Raw genomic sequence first — 25230 nt, 5'->3', positions numbered from 1 at the left:
TGACAAGGGTGATAAAAATCCTCTGTAAAGTATATCTGGGAATTCCATGTTATAGATTTCAGCTTGTAAAGGAAGCTTGTCTCTGAATGAGAAGACTCTAGACAATATTCACTTGTCGGCTATTTTTCGATCATGGAGCTACAAACTTTGCAGTCATGTCATGTCGCGAGACTGCAGGAACATAACAAAGTATGAAAACATGAGGGCAGGTAAAATACACCACATAATCTGCAATGTGTGGGATATAAGATATAAATCTCTAATAGTAACAAAATATGTAGAGGTTTTTTTTAAGTTCACCTGGAGTAATGGTTAGCATGTCTGACAGTGAAATGAGCGGACCCACGTTCAAATCTTGGTTGGGACAAGTTATCTGGTTGAGGTTTGTTCCCGGTTTTCCCTTAACCCATTAAGAACAAATGCAAGGTAACTTTTGGCGCTAGGACCCTGGGCTCATTTCACTGATCTTATCACCTTCATTTCACTCACATCAGACAACCATCTCAATCGATAAAAGCATCGTAAAATAAACCAATTAAAAATTACATTGGCTAACATGTCTGTGATATGATCATATGCTTCGACATTTCACTAAAAGTATCTCTTGAGCACAACTATTTAAAAATTATTTTCGTTTAAACCTCTTCAAAACTTAGGAAATTGGCATTATTACAGAACTTTTAATTCTGAATCAAATGACAAAATCAAAGTCGTACAATGTATCGTTTCCGAGTTATGGTTGTTTATTGGTGTGCGACACAACTTCTCCTACTATACTGTTGCTATTCCCACCACACATACAGCGATGACTCATTGCTCAGACTACATGTCAAAAACTTTAGTCCCTATACTCTGAAGTGCAATTTGATTCATGTGGATATCTCTAATGTTCTCTCACAGTAAGAGTTTCTAATCTCGTCTAATTTCGTGACACACACAGAGAATTTAGCTCCATATATACTGTGCGAACAAAGACGTATTCTACATCAAAATATGGTATTATAGGCACATGCTGACAGTTCCGTAACAATAACTAGTATACTAATATTTTTAATTAATGATACTTTCAAATGTACAGATAATTCACTATCAAAATTCAGTGTGGGCTAGGAATGGTCCATAAAATTTTGCCTGGAGTTTTCTACCACAAACGGGGTTTTTTATGTGCTGTAAATCTAAAACTTACAACTCTCAGCTTTACTTCCCCCATTGGAGGAAATCATACTGAGGATGTTATTGTCTTTTAAATCCAATGGCCTAGGCCAAGATTGAACCTGTGAGCCTCAGAATTCAACATGGTAACCACTACACCACCGAGAATGATCCCTCACAATAAAATTGTAGTTTCGCATCTGTGCAAAGTCCCAAATTATGAATGCCTGCTGAGTTAGTGATTTGAACAATCACGTGTCTTCTGAATATGTAACAGCATGCTCTTTTAAACCATATACTAATTCCTTTCATAATTAAACATTTCTTATTTATGAAATAGTGTTTTATAAGAGAAAAAAAAAATCCAAAGCTTGTTGCTTACTCTAAGGGCTTACGATTACTTATCCCACAAGATATTTGGTCTGCAGTTATATCACTACAAATGATTACATACAATAATGTACCAAACTCACAGCAGAAACACGAGTTCGCAAATAACATAAAATGATACGTTATACACAGGAATACTGTTGACCATGCTAGCAGTGTCCTCACTAACAGTCTATTTCTATTTAGGAAAAAAACTGTACAATTCCCACTGACAAACAGAACTTTGCAAAGAAGAGTGGAAATTTTTGCAAAAGAATATAATATGAATGTAACACTTCATGGTGAACAAAGATTCAGCTTTTACAATCATTTCTATTTAACATGATTTGTTGTTACATAATAAACTATAAACTATATCCTACACATAAAAGTTAAGTCACTCTGCTAATATGGCTTATAACTAAAAGCCATTATTTGGTAAAGAAAATTAATGCTACACCATTTTGTAATTTGTAAACAAATACATCGAATGCTAACAATCTCCTCATTAATTTCACATACTGATTTTAACAGATTAATAATAAATAATATTTAACAAGTCTTTTTTCCCTCATAAAACTGCATTGAATACAAGAGTGCAACTCAACATATAACAGATGCTTACACATATTCCAATTGTATGTGTCTGCATAAATAAAGAAATGAGATGATAAAGTAGTTCGCAGTGTCTCAACAATAAAATTTTGATGCTGCAAAACTCGTAATGGAATTGCTCAATCAAATCAACATAGAAGCAAAAGGAAGGCACAAAACAAAACTACAGTATTTAGAGAAAGGGAGAGGGGGGGAGGGGGAGAGAGAGATAGTGAGAGCTATAGAAAGATATATATATATATATATATATAGAGAGAGAGAGAGAGAGAGAGAGAGAGGGAGGGTAGGGTGACAGAGAGAGGAGAGGAGAGGAGAGGAGAGGAGAGGAGAGGAGAGGAGAGGAGAGGAGAGGAGAGAGATCTAATTAAAGTGGACAATGAGTGAAATGAATTGTACCATGAAGAAGATTGCAATATTATTAGCTCTGTGAGATGTTTCATTACAAACACAGCTGTTTCCTGAACGATACATAAAATTAAATGTTACATAACAATTTTGTTCAGGGATCGAAATGGACCAGAGCAGACCAGAATAGCATTCTGGTTCGTGAATTTCAGTAACTTTTCCATCCTATCTCATAAGAAATAGCTTTTGTCCATTCCGGATCATTTTAATTTGGTATTAATTATATAAATGATATTTTAATACATTTTTCAATTAGTGTGAATTAAATTGTTAAAAATACTGACAAGACACTATCGACACTGTTGGTACTGGTTTATTGTAGGCATTATAGTATTCATATAAGCTCTCACTAATTTATAATACCGGTACTGTTTTTTATATGCTTGATTCTGCATTGAGTATCATTGAGGTTCTGAACCATGGCAGAACATTAATGAAATTAAAAAAGGACCGGGACTCAGCAACACTTTATCACTCCATATCAAGCTAATGATCAGATGTCATAGGCCACTGCTAGGCAGCAAGTCGAATTTCTTATTGTTCAAACTGCGACCAGAGCAGACCTATTCATTTCAATGACTTTGTAAAACAACAATTACAGTCACAAGTGAATGGCCGGAAATCACTTTCTTTTGCTAGTAATAATATACGTGAAGAAAATAAATGTGTACTTTATTCAATATAGCTTTTCTTCAGCTAAATGAAGTGATTACCGTTCATGGTTTCTGTCTGTGTAAATATGATGAAGGGGCGAAAATTTCCGAAATTTTTATATTAATATTGATGTGTACATAAATCTATTGCGCGCGGTAAAAGGGCGTAAGTTTGAAATTGGTGGTTTTGAGTTATAACCGCCATATGAGTACAAAAAATGTACTTTTTTAAATGGTATAAAAAGCATATGTCTATTCTCTTCCATAATAATGTAAAGCAGTGATCAGCAACCTGTGTTCTTTGTGCAAGAGCGCTCTCCACTGCACCTGAGCAGTTTGCAAGAGCGGATCCAAAGACATTCGAGGCATAGATAGGCTACTGTGGCTAAGCATTGAAATACCTTTGCCACCAGTCCTTCACTATGAGGCTACATACTCTATTCTGTACCGAGTGAAAATGCTATTTACATTTTATATTTATTAACCTTTCTTGGTTGTATCAATAAAACAATAGCATGGAATCTAAAGTTAGATATATGGAATATGTGTTTTAATGAATTGAGAAACAGTTAAGGCATGTAATTACTAATCTTTATTGCAGATATTAATGTATAGCCTATGGTATAATTTTAATTGCGTCACATGACATAAACAGTCTTATTACCTGTCCTATTACTCATACTAAATAATTTTTCATTGAATGTTAAAAATGCTGTTTCATAAGTTTTCATAGAGTTTCTCTACAACCAAATGTTCAATACAGTAGGAATTCTGGAAATATCGCGTGTGCTTTTCCTATTAAAGATCTAGGTTTAATCCTTACACACAATTTAAATTCTGAAAACCAAATTATGAGATTATAGATGAAGTATATGGACAACCAGAATTTATTTTTCGTAATTCAAGAAATATTTTAAGGATGAACATGTTTTAAAATTACTTTATAACAGTTTAGTATATAGAAAATTAGAACATGCTTCAATTATGCTGAAACCTTTATATAAAAATAATTATTAATTACCACATATAGAAACAAATTCAAAAGCGTTTCTTTCGATATGTGTATTTTAAGAAAATAAATATGGTAGTAATTAATAACAATAATTTTTACTCTTATAATGCATTATTAAAGGAATTTCAGATCTAACTTCAATTACCTATTGGTAGAAGATTGTTCACACAACAAGTGAATATCCCCCCCCCCCCCGAAATAAGAGTACATATACTAGACGGCAGTTCGGAATGTGGTTGGCTGCTATATGCGCCGTAGCATTTTTGGTATGTGACATCACAAGCTTGTACAGTAGAACCAATCGGAATCAGTCTGTAACAAGTACTTCCCGAGTTCGTTTGTTCACGTGTGAGTGTTTCAATACATTGAATAAGTAAAACTAACATTTACTGTGTGTATGTAAGATAAATAAATGGAAGAAGAGACTGTAAAAGACAAGTATTGCACAGGCAGGCGCGGAAAATATTGTTTAAGGTGTATAATTATTTTAAAAAGTTGACGAGCAGAATCCTGCCAGCCATCTTGATGCTGGCTGCAACGTTGCCACCGCGCAAGAAACGACTGCAGAAGCATGTGGTCTGGGATTGAGAACCGTGCAAAGAATTTTGTTAGTGAAGGAAAGAGGGTTTGTTTGGTGTCATGCTTACAGTAATCAACCGCTAAGACCATAATTGTCTTTTGATAATTTAAATTCTCTCCTGCGCTATTTGTATTGCACATGCTCGTGAGTATGATGTGGCAATGTTGTACGCTGCCTTGCTCTCTCTATCTGTCTCTCTCGATGCAAACGCTAGCAGACTATCGCCTTTCGAATTGCTGTTGACTCTATTACATTGTTTCCCTATGTACAGACCCTTATTCCGGGGGAGGAGGGTAATTCAATTATTTTTAGGCCTATATAAAATCGTTAATAGTGTAATAATTATGAGTAAGGAACTATTATATCTTATTAATTTTAATGCAGTGAAAAGAAACTGAGGACCGATTTTGCAAAACTTGCTAACTGCAAAATTTGCAAAATTGAGATTTTGATGGATTCGTTAACATAAGGCATGATGTAAAAGGCGTCTTAGTAAAATTGGATTATTTCTCTTCATTATAGTGTGTCAAAGTGTGATCGTTTTTTCAAAACTTGCTTTCTCCTTTAAGTAAGAGTTACAGCAAAATTTGCTTACTACAGTGTTTTGTCTCTCCTGTAAAATTTAGTTTTTTCAGTTAGCAAGTTTTGCAAAAACGGTCCTCAATTGAAGAAATATACAATTACTGCATATTTCCAATTTTAATCAACAATAACGGTACTAAAATGCTCACTTTTAATTCACATGTATAACTTATTTTTAATTCTCTATCTCTTAAAAATAACCTTCCGGATTTTGGCTTATCATTACAACCTACTCTATACAAAATTGCTTTATGAACTTTTGTGCACGCCATTTGATTAAAATTTGTGACTTTATTTAGGTATAAAATTTTTCTTTATCCTCAGACTTAATAAGTTTATGTATTTTGTTTTGCATTATACAGCACAATTATGCATAGTGGGACTTATTCCTGTTGTTTGGCAAAATAAATATAATTTTACAGTGCTCAGTTTGTTATAGTAATCTTCATAGAGGTTACACTCATTCACTTCGTAGGTTGCCCTGATTGTACGGTACACAAAAGCTACTGCAAATACAAGGCTTTTAAAGTCAATTGTAAAAGGATCAAAATCAAGCGATTGATCATTCAGACTACCAAATACGCCAATTTCTGCAGCCTGCTTGGCAATATGTGCACTATAAATCTCTAATATTGCTATGTCCCTCCTTCAAACCGGCTTCAAGTTTTCGCATGCCAAGTGTCTCCTTCTATCTCTCAAATATCTTTGGAATCTTGCACACAGCTGGCTTGCTTGCTCGTCTCGAAAGAGCACCTGAGTTGATGATCAGTGATGTAGGACATCAAAGTTCCAGCCCATCATAATGATATTGGTCTGCTTTTGCTCTACTCAAAAACTTGCAATTTATGACTTATGACCTTTTTAAGGCGCACCACAGAAATATTTCAATGTTAATATGTAGGATGTAGGTCTAAGATTGCAATACTTGGCATCATCTCACTGGTCATTAATTCCGTTGTTATCATCAACAGCACTGTGTCCATGAAAATAACAGCGCATTTTGGTTCGTGAAAATGTCCATTTCGAGTCATGATTTTGTTTGAAATGAGATTCATTAAACTGAACAATTAAGGCATCTACATTGTTTGAATTGGCCATTATATCGATGGCTAAGAAGTGATACCTCATATCTTCAAAAATGTTAATTTGATTTAACAACATTATTATTTAGAATAACTACGTTATTATTATAGTCACAAAATTGAACAGTTAACTAATATTTTGTCCTAGAGTAGATCTTGCAAAGCAGACACATATTATAAAGAGTTTGTCTATTTTGAGAAAAATTAATTTTTAAACATTTTTTTTTATTCATTTGCAAATTTAGAGAAATGAGGCATCTCTTCTTATTCATCGATATGCAGCTTTTGTAATATCGGTAACTGAATTGGGTGTAGTTGAGAAACTCAATTAGGAGTTTTGCAAAAGCATATACTAATAGGTTATAAATATTAAATTATGCTGGAATTTTCATTTTTAATTAATTTAAATTTTTTAACAATTTGGTATAATTATGCGTATTATTATTATTATTATTATTATTATTATTATTATTACTACCTGTAACTATCATTAACTGAAATGCCAAATAGGCATAATTAAATACAGATCAAGTCAACTCTGGATTAAATATTAAATTATGATTTTTACGATATCAAAAGTTTCTTATACAGTGATTCCCAGCAAATGTTCCTAGTGTTTCTGTCAACTGACCAGAGGCAGATTCCCTGGCTACCACTGCTTCTTGCATCCGTAAACTCTCAGCACTTCACCAGATTAAAACTTATGTCCTATGTTATATTAATAACATTCGGTACTCACTTTCCTCACAGCAGTTGCTGGAAGTGTTGTCCATCTTGTGTGATACATAATTCACAGAACCTGTTTCACTATTCACTAAATTTAGTATTGTTTTTATACATGGAACTTGGGGACCAGGAAATTTACGTCTAAAGTTTTCCCTTGTTCTGCCATACAATTTCATTTTTTGTATGTACATTTTCAAAATATATACCTGTTCAAGCACTGAATATCTATCCAGTGAAAAATACAACATACTATAAGAGAATAAACTGCACATATTCTTATCAAGGATAGACTGGCACATCTAAGATGTGGAGTTATCAGCCTGCCAACCTGCAGCGAGCCCTTAAAGAAAACTTTAAACGTAAATTTCCTGGTTGCACAGTTCCGTGTAGAAAAGCAACACTAAATTTAGTGAGGAGGTTTAATGAGACAATTTCTGTGAATGATGAAATGTGAATTATGTATCACACAAGTAGGCAGCTACTGTGAGGAGAGAGAGTAATGAATGCTATTAATAAAACAATTACGTATGTTGTAATTCGGTGAATCACTGTGAGTTCATGGATGTAAGCAGTGGAGGTAGCAGGGGAACTTACCACTGGTAGGCTAACAGAAACAAGGAAAATTCGCTGGGACTTACTGTAGGGTATAATGATGATAAACATAGAAGCAGTGAAAGTACATACTATTAATAGGCTTCCACTACATTCGAATTAAGAAATAATATTAATAAAGCTGTGTATGAATTTGGAGCATTTTCATGTGTTTGAGATATTTAAGCGCTTTAGTATCAGTTATTAATTTTAGCCTGATTTAAAAGAAACAGCAATTTCGCACGAGATTCTTCGGTTTTTGCATTGCGCCATGGATGTAAAATGTAAAATCATCCAACATTTCACAGTTGCATTTCAACTTCATTGCAGAGGTTATAACTGCAAACTGTTAGCTGCTTATACATCCATATCCTAACACAGTACAGAAGCTCAACATCACACCATGTCGAACACCATAGAAGATTTATCTGAACAGCAACTTTTATTTTATAATTTTATGTCGTGTTCAATTTATAAATAAAATTACGTATCTAAGCTCTAGAGACAAAATTTTTCTCAAAGCTTAAAACACTAATATTCTTCCTTTAATGACTCTGATATTGTATCATTGCTATCAGGAAACTTTTTAAACAAATTTTAAATATCGAAAAATATTTAATCAGCTAAAACACACATAAATGATGCAGATGTGTCCTATATACATTATCATACTGCGCATTAAAAAAATAACTAAGCTAAAAATACGTATCACAATCTCTACTACTGAAACACAATGTTGTCAGAATAGAGTTCATTTTCAGAAACAAGTGCAATTTTCTCGCAGTTATTAAAGCTTCTATAAATATTACGACATTTGATTTTATTTTCTGCATCTTAACTCTCAACGTGTTCTTTCAAGGTAACCACGAAATGTGAATCTGCTACAAAATAAAATACAGCAACCCACATTTTGCTCTGTACCTCATCAACTTTTAAAGCTATCCATTTAAAATTTTTAAGACAGATTAAGAAACCTCTGATGAATACAACCTGTCAATTTTTAAGAAAACACTGATGAACATAACCTGTCAATTTTAATATCTCAGTGAACATATACAAATTTTAATAACCTTGTAGAAAAAAAAGGGGGATATACCGGAAAGTGTCAATTTTTCTCATAAACTAATGAAAGGATTTCAATTAATTTTTTTACACAGTCTAAAAAAAAATCTTATTTCCAGACTAACATAGTAAAAGATTTCTAGTTACCAAAATTAAATGATGTCTGTAATTCATTCAAATCCTTCCAAGAGTTTATGAGAAAAATTGACACATCTCTCTGTGTTTTCAGCTTTTTTTTTCGCAAGATTAAACATTTCAAATGGATAGCTTTAAAAATTGATGAGAGACAAAGAAAAATCTGGGCTGCTGTGTTTTTGTATTTAGATTTAAATTTACACTTCCTAATTATTTTAAATTAACCATACAAAAACTACGAACAATATCATCCAGCACATAGACGTGAGAACTTAAATTTTCCAATCTGGTAAATTTTCTGCAGCTCTAGTAGATTCTTATGATACAAATTCGATACTAAAAACTACTGCTTGCACTTTTTATCGATTTAAATAGGTATCATGTAAGGCAGGTCTTAATGTAAGACTGGCAAAATAATCTCACAATTAAAAACATTGTAAAGATTTCCAACATTTCAGCCTGTCCAGCAGAATTTCACAATTAACTCAATAACACCTGTCGTCTGGTCGTCTGTGTATACACCACCCTGTCCGAACCAGCAGTTCAGGATGGAGACATAATAGAATAAACTCCACGAGACAAATAAGAGCATGACAAGACAAACATTCTATTGCACCTCTGTAATGATCCCCAAGGTTCATGCACTGTAGTTACAAGAACATGAACTTTAAAAAATATATGCATGCATTTGAACCTCTACAACTAATTTTTTACAAGTACTGATATCTTATAAATAGAGTCCAGACATGCAAAGCCTTATAGCACACAGCCTCTGCTCTGTGACAACGCTGAATGCTCCATTATCAGCAACTCTGTGGATCATAAAGTAACAAGTTAATTCATATTCATCACCTGTAATACAATGTTCACTATTTCACTTTGCTCCCCCCCCCCCCCCAATACAATATTGTGTGACAATGTTCTGGCTCTTGTTAAAAATGTTTGAACATGTCTGGGCAAGTTTTTGTACATTTCCAAGTCATTTTGTTTCTCTTGAACAGACTGTAAAATTTTTCCTTTGTCAGAAGAGAGCCAATTGTCGATCCATAGATTTATAAAATAAGACTGGATAGAGATATCACTTGAAGAGGTCTTGGTTGCAAATATGTTGCCTGTTTTTCAATATTATAGACTTTCTCGTTTCCAGGTATACCACAATGACCAAGTATCCATTGAAATATTATTTCCTTTTGGAGTTCTTTTAGTTTACTTAGTTGTTTAAAAAATAGGAAAAAAATTATAAAAAAGCAGAAAATGAGCTAGAATAGGAAAAAGGTGGTAATGAAGAAGAAAACGAGCTAGAAAAGGAAAAGGATGATGAAGAAGAAGAAAACGAGCTAGAATAGGAAAAAGATATTGAAGAATACGAAGAAAACTAGCTAGAATAGGAATTGAATTGAACGGAGGGGGGCACTACGGTCCAGCACTGCGACCTTGTTCAGAACTATTGCGCTAGCCCTCTGGTGACGCATTCCCAAACTCACACTGACTGACCACACTAAAGTTCTCTGGTCCAGGTTTCGAGCAGGCAACCCCATTCATCCCTCCATGTGTCGCCAGCCAGCATTTGGGGAACGCTACAGAATGATAATGAAATGGAGAAATGGTGACGGAATGATGTAAACCCTAATTTGGGGAAAAACAGGAGAACCCCGGGAAAAAACCCCAACTGCGACCTTGTTCGCCACAAGTGTCACTATGGATTTTTTCATTGGATTTTTTCAATGAAAAAATCCCAGACCTGACCAGGAATCGAACCCGGGCCGCCTGCGTGACAGTCTGAAGGTCTGATCATTCAGCCACCGCAGAGGTGAGCTAGAATAGGAAAAAGATGATAAAGAAGAAGAAAACGAGCTAGAGTAAAGAAATGATGAAGAAAAGGAGCAAAAATAGAAAACAGATTATGATGAAGAAGAAAACGAGCTGGAATAGAAAAACGATGAAGAATAGAAGCTAGAACAAAAAAAGAAGAATTAAACGAGCTAAAATTATGAAGAAGAAAACACGCTAGAATAAAAAAATGAGAAGATGAAAACGAGCTAAAATAGAAAAAAAGATTATGAATAAGAAGAAACGAGCTAGAATATGAAAATGACGAAGAATAAAAGAGTTAGAATTGGAAAAAGAATAAGAATAAAACGAGCTGGAATAGGAAAATTACTAGAAGAAAACGAGCTAGATTAGTAAAAAGATGAAGAAGAAAATGAGGCAAGAATAGAACAAAATGGAGAAAGAAACGAGCTATCATAGGAAAAAATGGAGAAGAAAACAAGCTAGGATAGAAAAAAGAAGATGAAGAAGAAACGAGCTATAATAGGAGTAGGCTGAAATGAGTTTTTGAAAAAGCTTCTTTTTTTGGGGGGGAGGGGGTGGAGGAAGAGGACGGAGCTAAGGCTGTACATGAGCATTCAATAGTTTAAAGAGGGCAATCAATGTCAGTTTATGAAGAGAAAGAGATTTGGATTGTACCTTTTCTATCGCTGATGAAATATTTGAACATAACTATCAGTATCAATCAAAGTTTTAGGTTGTCAGCTTATGTGGTTCAGCCTTAATTAGTGACCTCTCTCCATCTGAAGACAAATAAATTTCCATCTTTCGAAATATCATGTTTTATATTACTTCATTAGCATTACCTTTCCCCTCAAATATAATATGTTCACTGTATGAAAAACTTTTAAGATACAATGGAATATAAATGCATGCTAGCTCTGAATCTCATGGTACCTGCAATATTGAATTGCTAAGGAATTTTCATATTTCTACTCTTAGATGCCAGAGAGTATCACAGGGTTAAGTTGATAAAGCTAACTGGAACAGAGTAGGGACTGTAGGCAGGTGATACAATGGTCATTCTTTGAGAATTTTGTTTACAACATTGATTGGGTGAAGATCGCAATTTTTCTTATATTTCACAAACTCAGTGCAATATTTCATACAGAGCTTTACCTTTCTCCTGGAGAAAGCTTATACTCTCTATTGTTTAAGCTTGTGATATTTCAGTCGAAAGGAAAAGAAAAAACACATCGTTATTTTGCCAATGCTATTCTGAGCTAACTCTCCATTTTTCCTTCTTCATTAGCACACATTAACTGTTGGCTTGGCTTTATGAGGACTGGAACCAGACGGGTCTGTACATTTAGATATGCTTTGGCCCATTGTGTGCCTTATATGTTGATGACTGTCCAAGTTCGACAGGTAGCCTGGATGGCATTCGTAAATCCGACGCTGATAAATGAGCAATCCTGGCTCAGTCCCTGATAGAACCAGGTTACATCCGCACAAAAGTATCCTGATAAGACCCAGGAGCCCAGAGCCCCAAGCCCTTCCCTCATCAGCATCAGAAACCCATACTAGCCAAAGACTTCACCTCAGCCTATTTTTACTATTGTAGATTATAGATGAAATGAGCAGGGAGGTGGAGAGTATTCGTGAAATTATAAAGGGAGATCGAAGTACCCTGAGAAAAACCCTATGCAATATCTGCTTTGCCCACTATGATTCACATCATGGTATGCTTGGGGATGAAACCTGGGCTGCCTGGATGGAAGACCAGCGCACTAGCACTGGAGCCACAGACACAGCTCACATTAACCATGCTTTGGTTACACAATTTCTATCTTTTACAACGAAAGCACACAAACTGTACAATGGCCATCATGATATCGAAATGCAATGCAAATCAAGCATGAATGAGGAATGAATGATGAAGCCACACCAAACTGTAAGGTTTGAAGAGTAGATGCATATACACCTAGATTATCATCATAATCACAATCATCATCAGCAGCAGGAGTAGTAGTAGTAGTAATAATAACAACATATTAATAGTAGTAGCAGTAGTAGTAGTAGTAGTAGTAGTAGTAGTAGTAGTAGTAGTAGTAGTAATAATAACATATTAATAGTAGTAGTAGTAATAACATATTAATAGTAGTAGTAGTAGTAGTAGTAGTAGTAGTAGTAGTAGTAGTAGTAGTAGTAGTAGTAATAATAATAATAATAATAAATAATGTTGTCATCAAGTTTTCTGACTGCCTGTCAATTATAAATTGTTTGCCCAAATAAGAATGACTTAATAGATGGAATAGTATGTGAAATAGCAGCAATTCGAATCTCTCTATTTTTTTCAGAATGCTGTAATCTTGCTCGTCTTTGCTAAAATATCTGCTTGTTCATTTTTTTCGATACCAATATACGATGGTATCCACTGAAAATGTATTACTTTGTTTTTCAAGAATTTGTACAGTGAAATATCGCTATTACGAATTTTTCAGAATAACGAAATCTTTTTTTGTTCCAGCCATTTTACTATTAATTTGCATGTTAAAAATGTTCAGTTGAAGCCTCGAATTCCAAAGATGTCTACATCCATTCTTAACAATATTCAGGAAACGCCAAAAACTGATAACTTTTTTTCCTAATTGTTTGCAGTGTTCGTCATATTTGAAGCTTATTTATGGAAGGAAAGAGGGAATTTAGGCACACATTCATTAGAAAATTGCTAGAGACATTTAGGTAGATGACAAAACCACCAATACCTCAATATTTATAAAAAATGGATTTAGACAGTTTTGGAATTGGATGCTTCAGTTTAAAGGACGCATATGTAACGAAATATTTAGTTTAAACCAAGAAATGGATTCGGAACACCTCAAAATCTGTGCTTCAGTGGCTGGCCATGATAATATCTTTGAAAAATATTGGAGTGCAAGAGGTCAAATGACTTTATTGTCAAACGCCTGGCATTAGAAAACAACAACGTAATAATCAGGGCCCAGATAATTATGTATGTTTTTTTCTATTAACATTAAGCTATTAGATTTGTGATATGTTGGAGTTTCATGCCAATTAGACCTTAAAAATGTAAACTTGAAAGTACATATTCTCACATATTTTACTCTTAAGTACATGTTTATTAATATTTCCATGCTTAGTTGCAATTTTATTCATTTTATAACATGCCTGTATATTCTAGAAGTGTTTTCTGTCTTGAATCTCACTGCTACGTGATGCGCACCTTGCCACTGCATATCCAAGCCATGCCATGTCATCAAATGAAACATCAGTTAGTCGCAGTTAGATTGAACAATAACTTTGTGTTGTGTGACCTCAGGATTAGAATCACGAAAATCTACAGTTGCAATACTCAGATTATGGACATGGCACTAATATAGCCACATACTAGCCATACCAACACATAAGACATCGTATTCATCATCATACACAATCTTGCTATCGCATTTGTGGAATACCCTACCGACATCAGAGACTGTCAGAATTTAACGGTATTCAAAAACAAACTTATTAAGCATTTTCTTACTGCGTAGAATGCAATGCAGTAAACTGAGTATACTAACATACTGCAAATGTTTCGAAATAATTACTGTTTTGTTTCTCTTGATATTTGTACAATCAGTTACTTATTTATAGATATTTAATCATTTTTTAATCACTAATATATTAGGCAATCAATATACTGCATTAGTACTTTTTGTGTCCATTGTGATCTTATCTACTTGTATTTTTTTTTATTTCACTTTTTTTTAATTTGTGCCTTTTGTATATTTTGTAATTCTATTTATATTTCTTATTTACTTCTTCTTTCTGCATTTATTTTCTGTATATAGGCTTATTTGTATCCTGGTGATGTGATAGAGAAGGCCTAATGGCCTTAACTCCGCCAGATTAAATAAATAATTTATGCAGATATAGTCCAAGAGGCTGTGACATGCCTATGGTTCTCTGACGAACTTTTAATAGTAAAATTTTTCTAGCAAAAAAATCACTAATAATATTGGTTAAAGATGGGTATTATGCAACAGAAATGATAGGTATTAGGAACTTGTAATTTGTAAATTTATTCTAATAATACACCGTCTTTTGTAAGTCCATAAAACATTAAAAAAATTCACCACAAATAAACCATGCAACGGACATCAAATTTTATTATACTGGAACAGAGGCAAACTCATCAAGTTTCTTTTACACATTTCACAGATGCTCAATCTTTCCACCTCTGCTGATACGCCAGACATCTATGTGATAACTGATAATCCATAATAGTTCCACATGTGTGTCAGCACAGTCGACCAGATCCATAGCAGTGGTGATACAGTTGAAGAATAGTGGAAGCAGAGGCACAAAGACAGTATCCTTCACAAAACCAAACAAGAAAAAGTCTCAGATTTAAGTCCGGGGACTGGTGTGGTCACGTCATTAATGCATCATCTTCTTGTTCTGTGCATCCTATCCTTTATGGTAAATTTTGATTGCAATACTCTTGCACGTGTGACAGTGAGCCGGACAGCTGCCTCAGTGAAAGATGTAATCATTACCCTGTCTTTATTCAGCTGTGATATCAGCCAGTTTTGCAACATGTTCATGTAAATCTGGAATTTCTCACATAATTTCTTGTTAATGTTTAAAACAGATTCTGAAATTCTGTTCGAAATCATTGGTGTATAGTCATAATGGACGAGGCCCTTGAGTAGAAATTGCAACACACAAAATTACTACTCATGTTTGCTGAATGCCATATTTGCTACTACTGTCTTCTAGCGGCAAACTACAGCACCTATGAGAGTGGGCTTATCCTTTAAAAAACTTGATTGGGATAAAACAGAATATATGTCCACAAGAGGTGATATTCAAGATTTAAATTTCGATAGAAATGTTAAAAATAAGAGCATGTACTGAATTTACTTATTTAGGAGCTAAATTTAATAATAGAGGAACTTTTGATAATATAATAAATATAAGAATAAATATAGGTACGTTAAATTCCACTTTATGGCAGAAGGATATCAGAATCAAAAATAAAATAAATATCTATGATAGAACAAATTAATGGAAAAAATAAAAAAAAATAAATTATCATCAACAGAAATGGTCTTTTTCTGAAGATCAGCTATGAAGTAAAGATAGGAGAGAGTCAGAAATGAAGAAATTAGACACAAAGTACATAAAGAGTACAGATACTACAGTAATGGAAGGTATTTAAAAAAAAAACCAGAAGGAATAGAGTGTATCAGACTACATAGACAGATGCTTCACTATACATCACAAGGAAAAACACTTGCTAGAAGACCTTATAAGAGATGGAGACCGAAACATGGCCACTAGGCATACTACTTGAAAGGATGATGATGACAGAAAACGGCTAAGTTGATATGGGCATGAATGAATGTTTTAACATGGAATGCACCAGGTAGAAGGAGAGGATGTCCATGGGCTACTTTAATACAAGGAATCCAGAGTGCCATACCATGTCAAAGAGAGGTCTTAGGGATGGAGATTGAATGGACAGAAGGAGATAGCAACTAGGAACTGGAAGGAGACATTAGTCTCCTGTAGAAACGGAATATATATGTAATTTTATTTCCAACCAATAACTGTGCATAATTATTTGTAATTCTTGTTGAATTATGCATAGTATTGCAAAGACGAGAAAATTTGAACTCAAAATTAATGATCCTTCTCCACATGAAATAAAGAGGACGTGTGTGTATTTACAAAAACAAAACATTTTACTATTTATATGAATACAACCTCTGCTAGTACATCTTCTCGCACAGGCGGAGAGAGAACTGTTTCTTTGGGGGGGGGGGGGGGCAAAGCAAAACCATAGAATCCCCATATAATAGGGTTATGAAGGACATTTACCTTCTCCCCCCATTATAGCTTGGCCATGGTACAGTATATCGGAATATGATCATTTTAATAAAGGTATTTTCTATGGGCATGTTTTTTATAGTGTTACACAAATATCCGCGATGTTTCGGACCAAGTTGTATAGGGCTTGAACTGTAGGTAACTACAAATTATAATAGGGCATAGTCTAACTTAAAACAATCTCCCTCTTTTTCTCTCTCATACAGAAAAATATGCATGCATCAATAAAACTACGTAATAGTGCTAACAGAAACTTTTTTTATATGAAGCTTACCTATATATGGAATGTAAACTCTATTTTATTTTATTTCGTCTTCAAGTTTACACATTATACTGGAATCACGTTTCTTTTTTCTGCATTCTTGTGCAGTATGTTATTCATATATCTCCAAGTGGCAACCTGAACACCTGCAGACTTCTAACACTTGAGTACAGGCTGTTACAAAAGAAACATTACAGTACTTCCATTCCTCAAATGAGGTAGGCCTATAGAAATTCTTATACATTCAGAAATTTGAAATAAATATTGTAGTCCAGACACATGATATGAAGACATTAATTCATCAACTTAAGCACAGAAACTTAATCACAAACAAAAGCAAAATAGATCTTTTGAATAATTGATTAAATGGCGATCTTACTCATGTTAATTATGTAAGCATGTGTGGCTTACAGCTGTTTCAGTGCTACTTGACACACATGCTTACATAATTAACACGAGTAAGATCGCCATTTAATCAATTATTTATATTAAAGTGTTAAAAGTAGTGTACGAAAGATTCAACATGGAGATCTTTTGAATTCAATATTTTCCAACGTTAATAGAAAAAAAAAAAAAGAGCTCAGAGAAGTTTGGGGGGTTGCCCCCTCCCATAACTCTGCCTATGCTTCTCAGGTATCATGAATGTGACATGAATTTTAAGGGGGGGCAGGGGGAACTGACGAGTAATATAAAAAACAATGGTTAAGGCTAATGCATTTTTTCGTCATCCTGTGCTTTAACATGGTAATACATGCTCCAAAATGCTGATTACAGATTTCTGTCTCTCTGAAGTTACTCGTATTTTCGAGTTCAATTGTCCATTACTTGTATTCTAAAAACCTACCTGTAGAGTAATTGATAAATAATGGAGTGGGAAAATGGGGAAAAGACTACAGCATGATGTATTACCATATGTAATTTTATATTGTTAAATACAGAAATAAAAAAAACTTATAATTTAAACATCTTCTTTCCTATGAAACATAAAATATAGTAGTTAAACATCATCTTTAATTGCTGAGCATTCTCATAGTATCTGGAAGAAAGTAATATCCTTTTATGTTCGGATTTTCGAGGATATGTAGCACGGGAAAAAAGAAATCTCACTGTAGAAGCGAAATTATTTCACTGAATTAATATTCACTAATAATGAAGATTTTTTAAGACATGCTTTTACTGAATACTCGAACACACTTTTCATTACATTAATCTATGAAATTCAGAAGCCTGACATACACAATACATGTGTTTAAACATATTTGAAATCCAATGAAACAATATCACTATCATGATACAGTAATTAAAACAGTAACAAGGGGAATGAATAAAATAATATAATAAAGTGAAAGTACGGACATTTTAACTTGGGTTTTCTCACATACTAGTCTGCACCAATACACATCAGGCCATGCTATTTGTAACAAATAAGCTCCAACTAATGTACAATCATGAAACTGGCGACACTGTTTTAAAAAGTTTTCCTGCAAAACAGCTCACTATCTATGCCCACAACCTAAGTGTGCTTGAGGCTTCCCTTCAAACCTTTCAATTTGGTATGGATTTCGATAAACATTGCATTTTTGATATTGATATTGATATATATTTCTTCACACCACTTCTTTACATGTAATGGTGTACCTCACATTTCTGTATCCAGTGCCACCATTAACATATTATTACAATAACACATTATTTGCAGTACATGTCTACACACATACTCCCAATTCCGCTATGTACCTTTTTTTATTACTTGGTCAATCTCCCCTTCAGTATTTCCCTACATTTCATTTGCTATTCTCTATTTGTTCATTAATCCTAATATATATAATATTATATACTCCTTTCACACCCCCCTTTTCCTCTAACTACTACTCACTAAAATCTCAACTTCAATTTTTCTCTATAAATTATCATATTGAATTATTTGCCTATTTATTCTTTGACCTTTCATTCAATTACTGTTCCAACATTGCATTTATACACTGCTACTGTCACTTGTTAATAAGAAGGGTACAGAGAAAAAACGAACAGAGTCACACTTCTCATAAGGGTGACGACATCATTTAATTTAGTATATTACTGCAAAATGTATGTGTTTTTCTTATCAAAACTGGTAAAGGAAAATTATCACTACAGATACAGTCATCCTTTCTTACTTTTTCACTAGGAACAGCAATAAATTTTGCAGTAATATACTGAATTAGATGATATCACCCTTAAGAAAACTGTGACTGTTCGTTTTTTCTCTGTACCCTTAAGTATAACAGATTGAACTATATGTTCACGCACAATGGTCAAATTCTCTTTAAAAAATCCACTTATTGTGTGTTAATATTACGCATTTCTGGATTACATATAACACACAGGAATCGAATTTTTCAGTTTTCAACTGGAAGTTATTTTCCATAACCATAATTATATGTTCTGTGACCCAGAGTTCAGGTGTAGTCTAAATAAATCAGTTCACTTACGAGTTACTCATTTAATACATTGTTCGAAACAGCTGTGAACTGCAGTGATATTAAATCTCTCAACAAACATGCGTGTTAACCACAAAAAGCCTTCATGCTACATAATGATGGCAATAGCACTCCAATTCTTAGAATTTGCTTATGAAGTCTTTACATTTTACAGATTGTAGGGGCATTAAGTGCTTTTACATTAATGGGTAACAGGGGATAATATTTGGAACAAAAAATCAATATGCTTGGTGTCTATATTCACATTTAATTTAAGGAAGCAAACAATTTTTTTAACGTGGAATGTTTAAGCAGGCACCTAAAAATGCCCATTATCATTTCTGTAATACTCTATACACATTCTTAGCTGCAGCAGGCCAATACAACCCACAACATATTATTGGAAAAATAAATGAAGTTTGAATATCATCGTGTATGTATTACAGTTAGAGAATGCTGCATTTATTTTTTATTTAATTTATTTACTTGGTTATTTAACGATGCTGTGTTAATTACTGGGTTATTTAGCATCAATGAAATTGGTAACAGCAAGATGGTATTTTGCGAGAGGAGGCCCAGGATTCGCCAAAAATTACCTGATATTCGCCTTACAGCTGGAGAAAACCTCGAAAAAACCCAACCAGGTAATCAGCCCAAGCGGGAATCGAACTCACGCCCGAGCGCAACTCAGGATCGGCAGGCAAGCACCTCAGCCAACTGAGCTATGCCTGTGGCTGTATTTATTTTCTTGCACCGGTTACGATATTTATTAAAAGTTCAAGTTCTTTGCTTTATGATTATGCTGATATGACTCATCAAATGGTGACCTATGATTATTTGAAATCACACAATCACCACTCACTTACTGTAAATGTTCCATGCAATTATAGAAATTCTACGAATCTCCTGCATCTTTTCCTTTTTTTTTAAATATTTTTTTTTATATCAGCCAACTTGTTTAGGGGAAACTCCTTTACAGAAATTATAGTACTTGGTGATTACTTTGGACTAACATGCAATGATCAAAATCAACTGATCATAAGACCAGAATGGGGTAGAGTTGTGTTTGTGACAGCAACTAAATTACCTCTAACTGAGGTTCTGGCTGATATGTACATCTATTATCAGGCAATACATCTCACCTGACGATAAGTTTAGTGTCAGAGGAAGAACAATTGTTTGTATACATCTGAAGTCTGATTAGTGTATTATATGTTAATAGGATTCTACGAATCCTCTGCCATCTTTTCCTTTATATTTATTTTTTTATATCAGCCTATTTGTTTAGGGGAAACTCTATTACAGAAATTATACTGTAGTACTTACTGGTTTCTTTGAACTGACATGCACTGATAAAAATCAATTGATCATAAGACGTACCTTCACCAGAATGGGGTCGAGTTTTGTGTGTAATAGCAACTAAATTTATATGGCAAACAAAGGAAGTAAATGGCGACACCAAAATATACGAGTACAGTATACTACTAAACTGAAAATATGGACTTTTTTAAAAACGTAAATTTTTAAGGGGGGGGGGGATGGATACATAAAAAATTTGTATTAAGAATTTTTTGATCCAATTATCATCCACTATCACCTGTTAGCATTAAGACACTCAATAACCTTATACCCTGTATACGTACTTAACAATCTGCACCTTTCATTGGATAAACTATGTGCACACTTGCAGGATCTGAAGAAAGGTATATAAGAAATGGTTTGCCGATTAAAAACAACACAAAGCATTAATGTTAGTTCATTCTCTGAGACCCAATTTCCAATCTGTTTAACAGTAAAGGTGGTGGAAAGCTTCATTCATGCACCCTGTTCACCTCATTTCAACTGTGACTTAGAAAGAATAAATACTGGTATTTGCAGTAATTTTATAGAGAATGAGAAGAAAAAAGAAATGGAGGAGGGGAACTGCAAATATTATGCTTTCCTGTTAAAGTAACTGCAGCATAATTATTAATTTTTTTTTTTTATCGAAGTGCACAGCTGAAATTGAGATTTTCAATTACTATTTACAATGTGTCATTATTTACGTGCCATGAACCAATACTGATCTGTTCTACTCTAGCAAGTAGATTGATAGAAGAAGAAATAGTCATTCATATCTCACTATTCAGTAAGTTCATGTTATTTAAGAAGTCCAAAGTTATATCGCAGACTTCTCCTATGCCATTCGATTTCATCATTATTGTCCTTAAAAGTTACATTCCAACTTAAGTCCATTACAACATTATTGAAGCATCTGTATCTTTGTCTCTTCAATGACCTTTTTTTAAATTAAAATCTCAATTTATCTGTGCCCTTAACATCACACAGAACTGAGGAATGTAATTTTACAATATACAACGAAAGTCCTCGGATTTAGAGCATTTCAGAATGCACACATACACACATATATATACAAAAGTTTGCTCAATTTTCTTGTATCCGCCTTTTCTTTCCAATTTCTCACATAAATAAAAAAAACATAAACATATGCTAATGATATCTTTCCTACATTCCTATAAGTTCAAAATCACATTGCACTACTGAACATACTACATTATTTTGTAATTAATGTAATATGAAACAATACTTTTTATAATAATTACTCTGTGTACAGTGTTGTCAGTTGAGATAACTTTTGAAAAACAGTAACAAAATAAGAATTGCCACACTAAAGTGTGAGCAAGCTGACATCAACTTGCCTTGGCATCTCCTTCCCCAATAGAAGATCCTGCAAGGCTAGGCACTGAACTTGTAATTGGACTAACAGGCCACGAGGACAAAATGGACGTCGTAGACACGGTGGACAATCCCTTTCTGGCATTCTCCACATCTTCCAATTCAAATGCCTGACAAAAAGCAAGACAAATAATATTATGAATAAATAGTAGTGCACTGCAAATGTAACATTTTATTATTATAATACACAGAGCTAAAACTGGAAAATGGAACTGATGTTGAAACAAAATCAATGTTCTTTTATGAACAATCTGGGTATTGCTCATTTAAAGTAACATCTCTTGCACCTACATATTGCATAGAACAATCATTTTAGCTTGGTAGATAAAGTACTCAATTCTTTAAATTCGAAATTACATGTTGGAGGGGTATTTTGTGATTCAACTGAAGCATTTGACTGTATGTTGATAAACAAATTAAAGTTTTATATTTAAAGATGAGACCTTACGTTGGTTACACCTTATCAAAAAGAAAACAAAAAGTATAAATAAATATACCAAATAGTCACAAGATTAATCACTCAGAATTTATAAATATTAAATATGGAGTGCCTCACTGATCAATTAATTAATGTTTCTAGTTTATATTAATAATTTAGCCTCAACCATAAATAATTTATCCCAGGTAATCTTATTTCCAGATGATACAAGTGTGATTATTTCAAGTAAACTATATGAACACTTCCAATATACAGGGCTACTACAAAGGCTTTACCCGATTCCTTAGCCTTGTATTATGAAAAGTATGAGATATATATTATTGAAAGTTATACCACTAAAAAAAGAAACTCATCAAGTTTTTGGTCCATCAACTGCTACAAGTGCTTGATGTGACCTCCTCGCGTCATGCGACAAACATCCACTCGGCAGTCTAACTCCTGCCACACCCGCTGGAGCATATCACGATCAACTCTAGCCACTGCCACACGGATCAGGTTATTAAGTTCTTCAAGATTAACTGGCAAAGGAGGGACATACACTTGATCTTTGACAAACCCCCATAGAAAAAAATCACAGGGAGTCAGATCTGGCGACCGAGGAGGCCAATGGAGAACACACCGATCATTGTTAGAAGCCCGTTGATGTGGTTGATGCCTCAGTTATATGAAGATAAACCAGGGTTTTTATTTCAACAAGATGGGGCTCCACCACATTTCCATCTGGAAGTGCGTCAGTATCTTAATGAGCATCTACCACAACGTTGGTGTGGACGGGCTTCTAACAACGATCGGTCTGTTCTCCGTTGGCCTCCTCGATCGCCAGATCTGACTCCCTGTGATTCTTTTCTATGGGGGTTTGTCAAAGATCAAGTGTATGTACCTCCTCTGCCAGTTAATCTTGAAGAATTTAATAACTGGATCCGTGCGGCAGTGGCTAGAGTTGATCGTGATATGCTCCAGCGGGTGTGGCAGGAGTTAGACTACCGAGTGGATGTTTGTCGGGTGACGCGAGGAGGTCACATCGAGCACTTGTAGCAGTTGATGGACCAAAAACTTGATGAGTTTCTCTTTTTATTGGTATAACTTTCAATAATGTATGTCTCATACTTTTCATAATACAAGGCTATGGGATCGGGTAAAGCCTCTGTAGTAGCCCTGTATTATAATGTTAAATCTACTGCACAAATGGTTTAGTGCAAATCAACTAGTAGGTATTTAATGTTGATAAAATCAGTGTAATCAAACTTAGTACTCACAGAAGTGTTCAGTTTTCCTACACTATTAGATTAAATGAGCTCAAAGAATCTATAAGCACAAAGTTTCTTGATTTGGAATTGGATAATCATTGAACTAGGAAACACGCACAGAATACTCGTATGTTAGTCCTAAATTTAACTCTGCCTGTTATATCTTGTACTGATTATATAAACACGTTTATACCGCATACTTTGCATACTTACTTTCATTCTATAATGAAATATAGATTAATATTCTGGGGCAACTCATCTGAAGTTAAACATATTTTTGTTTTACAAAATAATTTCCTAAGGATAATGCCAGGTGTGCACAAAAGGACAATATGTAAAAATATTTACCAAAACTTAGAAATACTGATCTCGCCTTGTAAATACATTATTTTCCTGATGATGTTTTATGTCATAAACCAAGATACATTTAACACTAATCAAAGCATTCATAATTATTAATACAAGACACAAATCAGACTCAATCTACCCTCCATTAGTCTCAACTGTTATAAAAAAAGGAGTTCACTATTCATGTATTAGTGTCTTCAATGCACTGCTTAATTATTTTGAAATTTTGAAATACCAAGAGAAAAGGTTCAGACCAGAATTAACAAAATTTCTCCAGGCTCATACCTTCTACTCAACTGGTGAATTGTTTATGTCTGTAAATGAATTAATCTGCTTACCATGAATTGCATATTTTTGTATAACTTTTGACATGTTCCATATCTCAAAGCTACAATGATGATGCAAGATCTATGAAATATAATAAATGAAATGAAAATGAATAAAATAGAAGGAATAATGGAACACCGTGTGTGTGTGTCTATATATATATATATATACATATATATATATATATATATATATATATATATATATATATATATATTCAATATGTGGCAGTTTTTTGAATGGTATTTACATTTTCAAAATGGAGCACCATTAGCTGAATGGCTATAACATTGGCTTTCCATGCTAGTAACCCAGGTTCGAATATCAGCAGGTCCAACTGGAATTTGTGGTGGATAAAGATGGTGCTTGGTGGTAAGTTTTCGCAGGGTACTCTCATTCCCCTGCTGGTATTTCACCATAGTTCCATTAATCATCATCATCATCATCATCATTATCTGGTGTTATGTAGTTCATCTTCTATGGTGCATTAAGGGTAATGTCTTCATGGCAGCTGAATGAACTACAAGCTTCAGTGTGTCGCCCACTAGATGGAAACACTTGGTGAATGACACAAGTCAATGCTTGCCATTAGTTATATATAAAAAAATCAAAATCAAAATAACAGTCTTTCACTGGTGCTTTGAGTTTTGGGAACAAAAAGAAGTCATATGATGCTAAGTTGGGTGCAAATAGTAGCTGCTGCAGCTCACAGCTTTTTGCTGGCAAAGACTCCCCAACAACAAGAGTCCTATGGTTTGGTTTGTTGTCATGAAACAG

General features: G+C 34.0%; 1 protein-coding gene across 11 annotated transcripts in view; it reads right to left on the bottom strand.

The window, feature by feature from the left end:
• Positions 1–25230, bottom strand: part of LOC138710526 (glycerophosphocholine phosphodiesterase GPCPD1-like) — a 279131-nt gene that overhangs the window by 44945 nt on the left and 208956 nt on the right. For 10 of the 11 annotated variants that reach the window (XR_011335253.1, XM_069841478.1, XM_069841485.1 and 7 more), the window contains one exon: positions 22056–22202. Coding sequence is in view for 10 of the 11 variants with exons in the window: in XM_069841478.1 (XP_069697579.1) it covers positions 22056–22202 (147 nt within the window). In the remaining variant the exon portion in view is untranslated. Of the gene's footprint in view, positions 1–13943; positions 15118–22055; positions 22203–25230 lie in introns of those variants that run through there. The other variant, XM_069841487.1, reaches the window with a different exon arrangement.

This window comes from Periplaneta americana, chromosome 12 (assembly GCF_040183065.1).
Source record: "Periplaneta americana isolate PAMFEO1 chromosome 12, P.americana_PAMFEO1_priV1, whole genome shotgun sequence".
Lineage (NCBI taxonomy): Eukaryota > Metazoa > Arthropoda > Insecta > Blattodea > Blattidae > Periplaneta > Periplaneta americana.
This window is presented reverse-complemented; position numbering and strand designations above follow the sequence as displayed.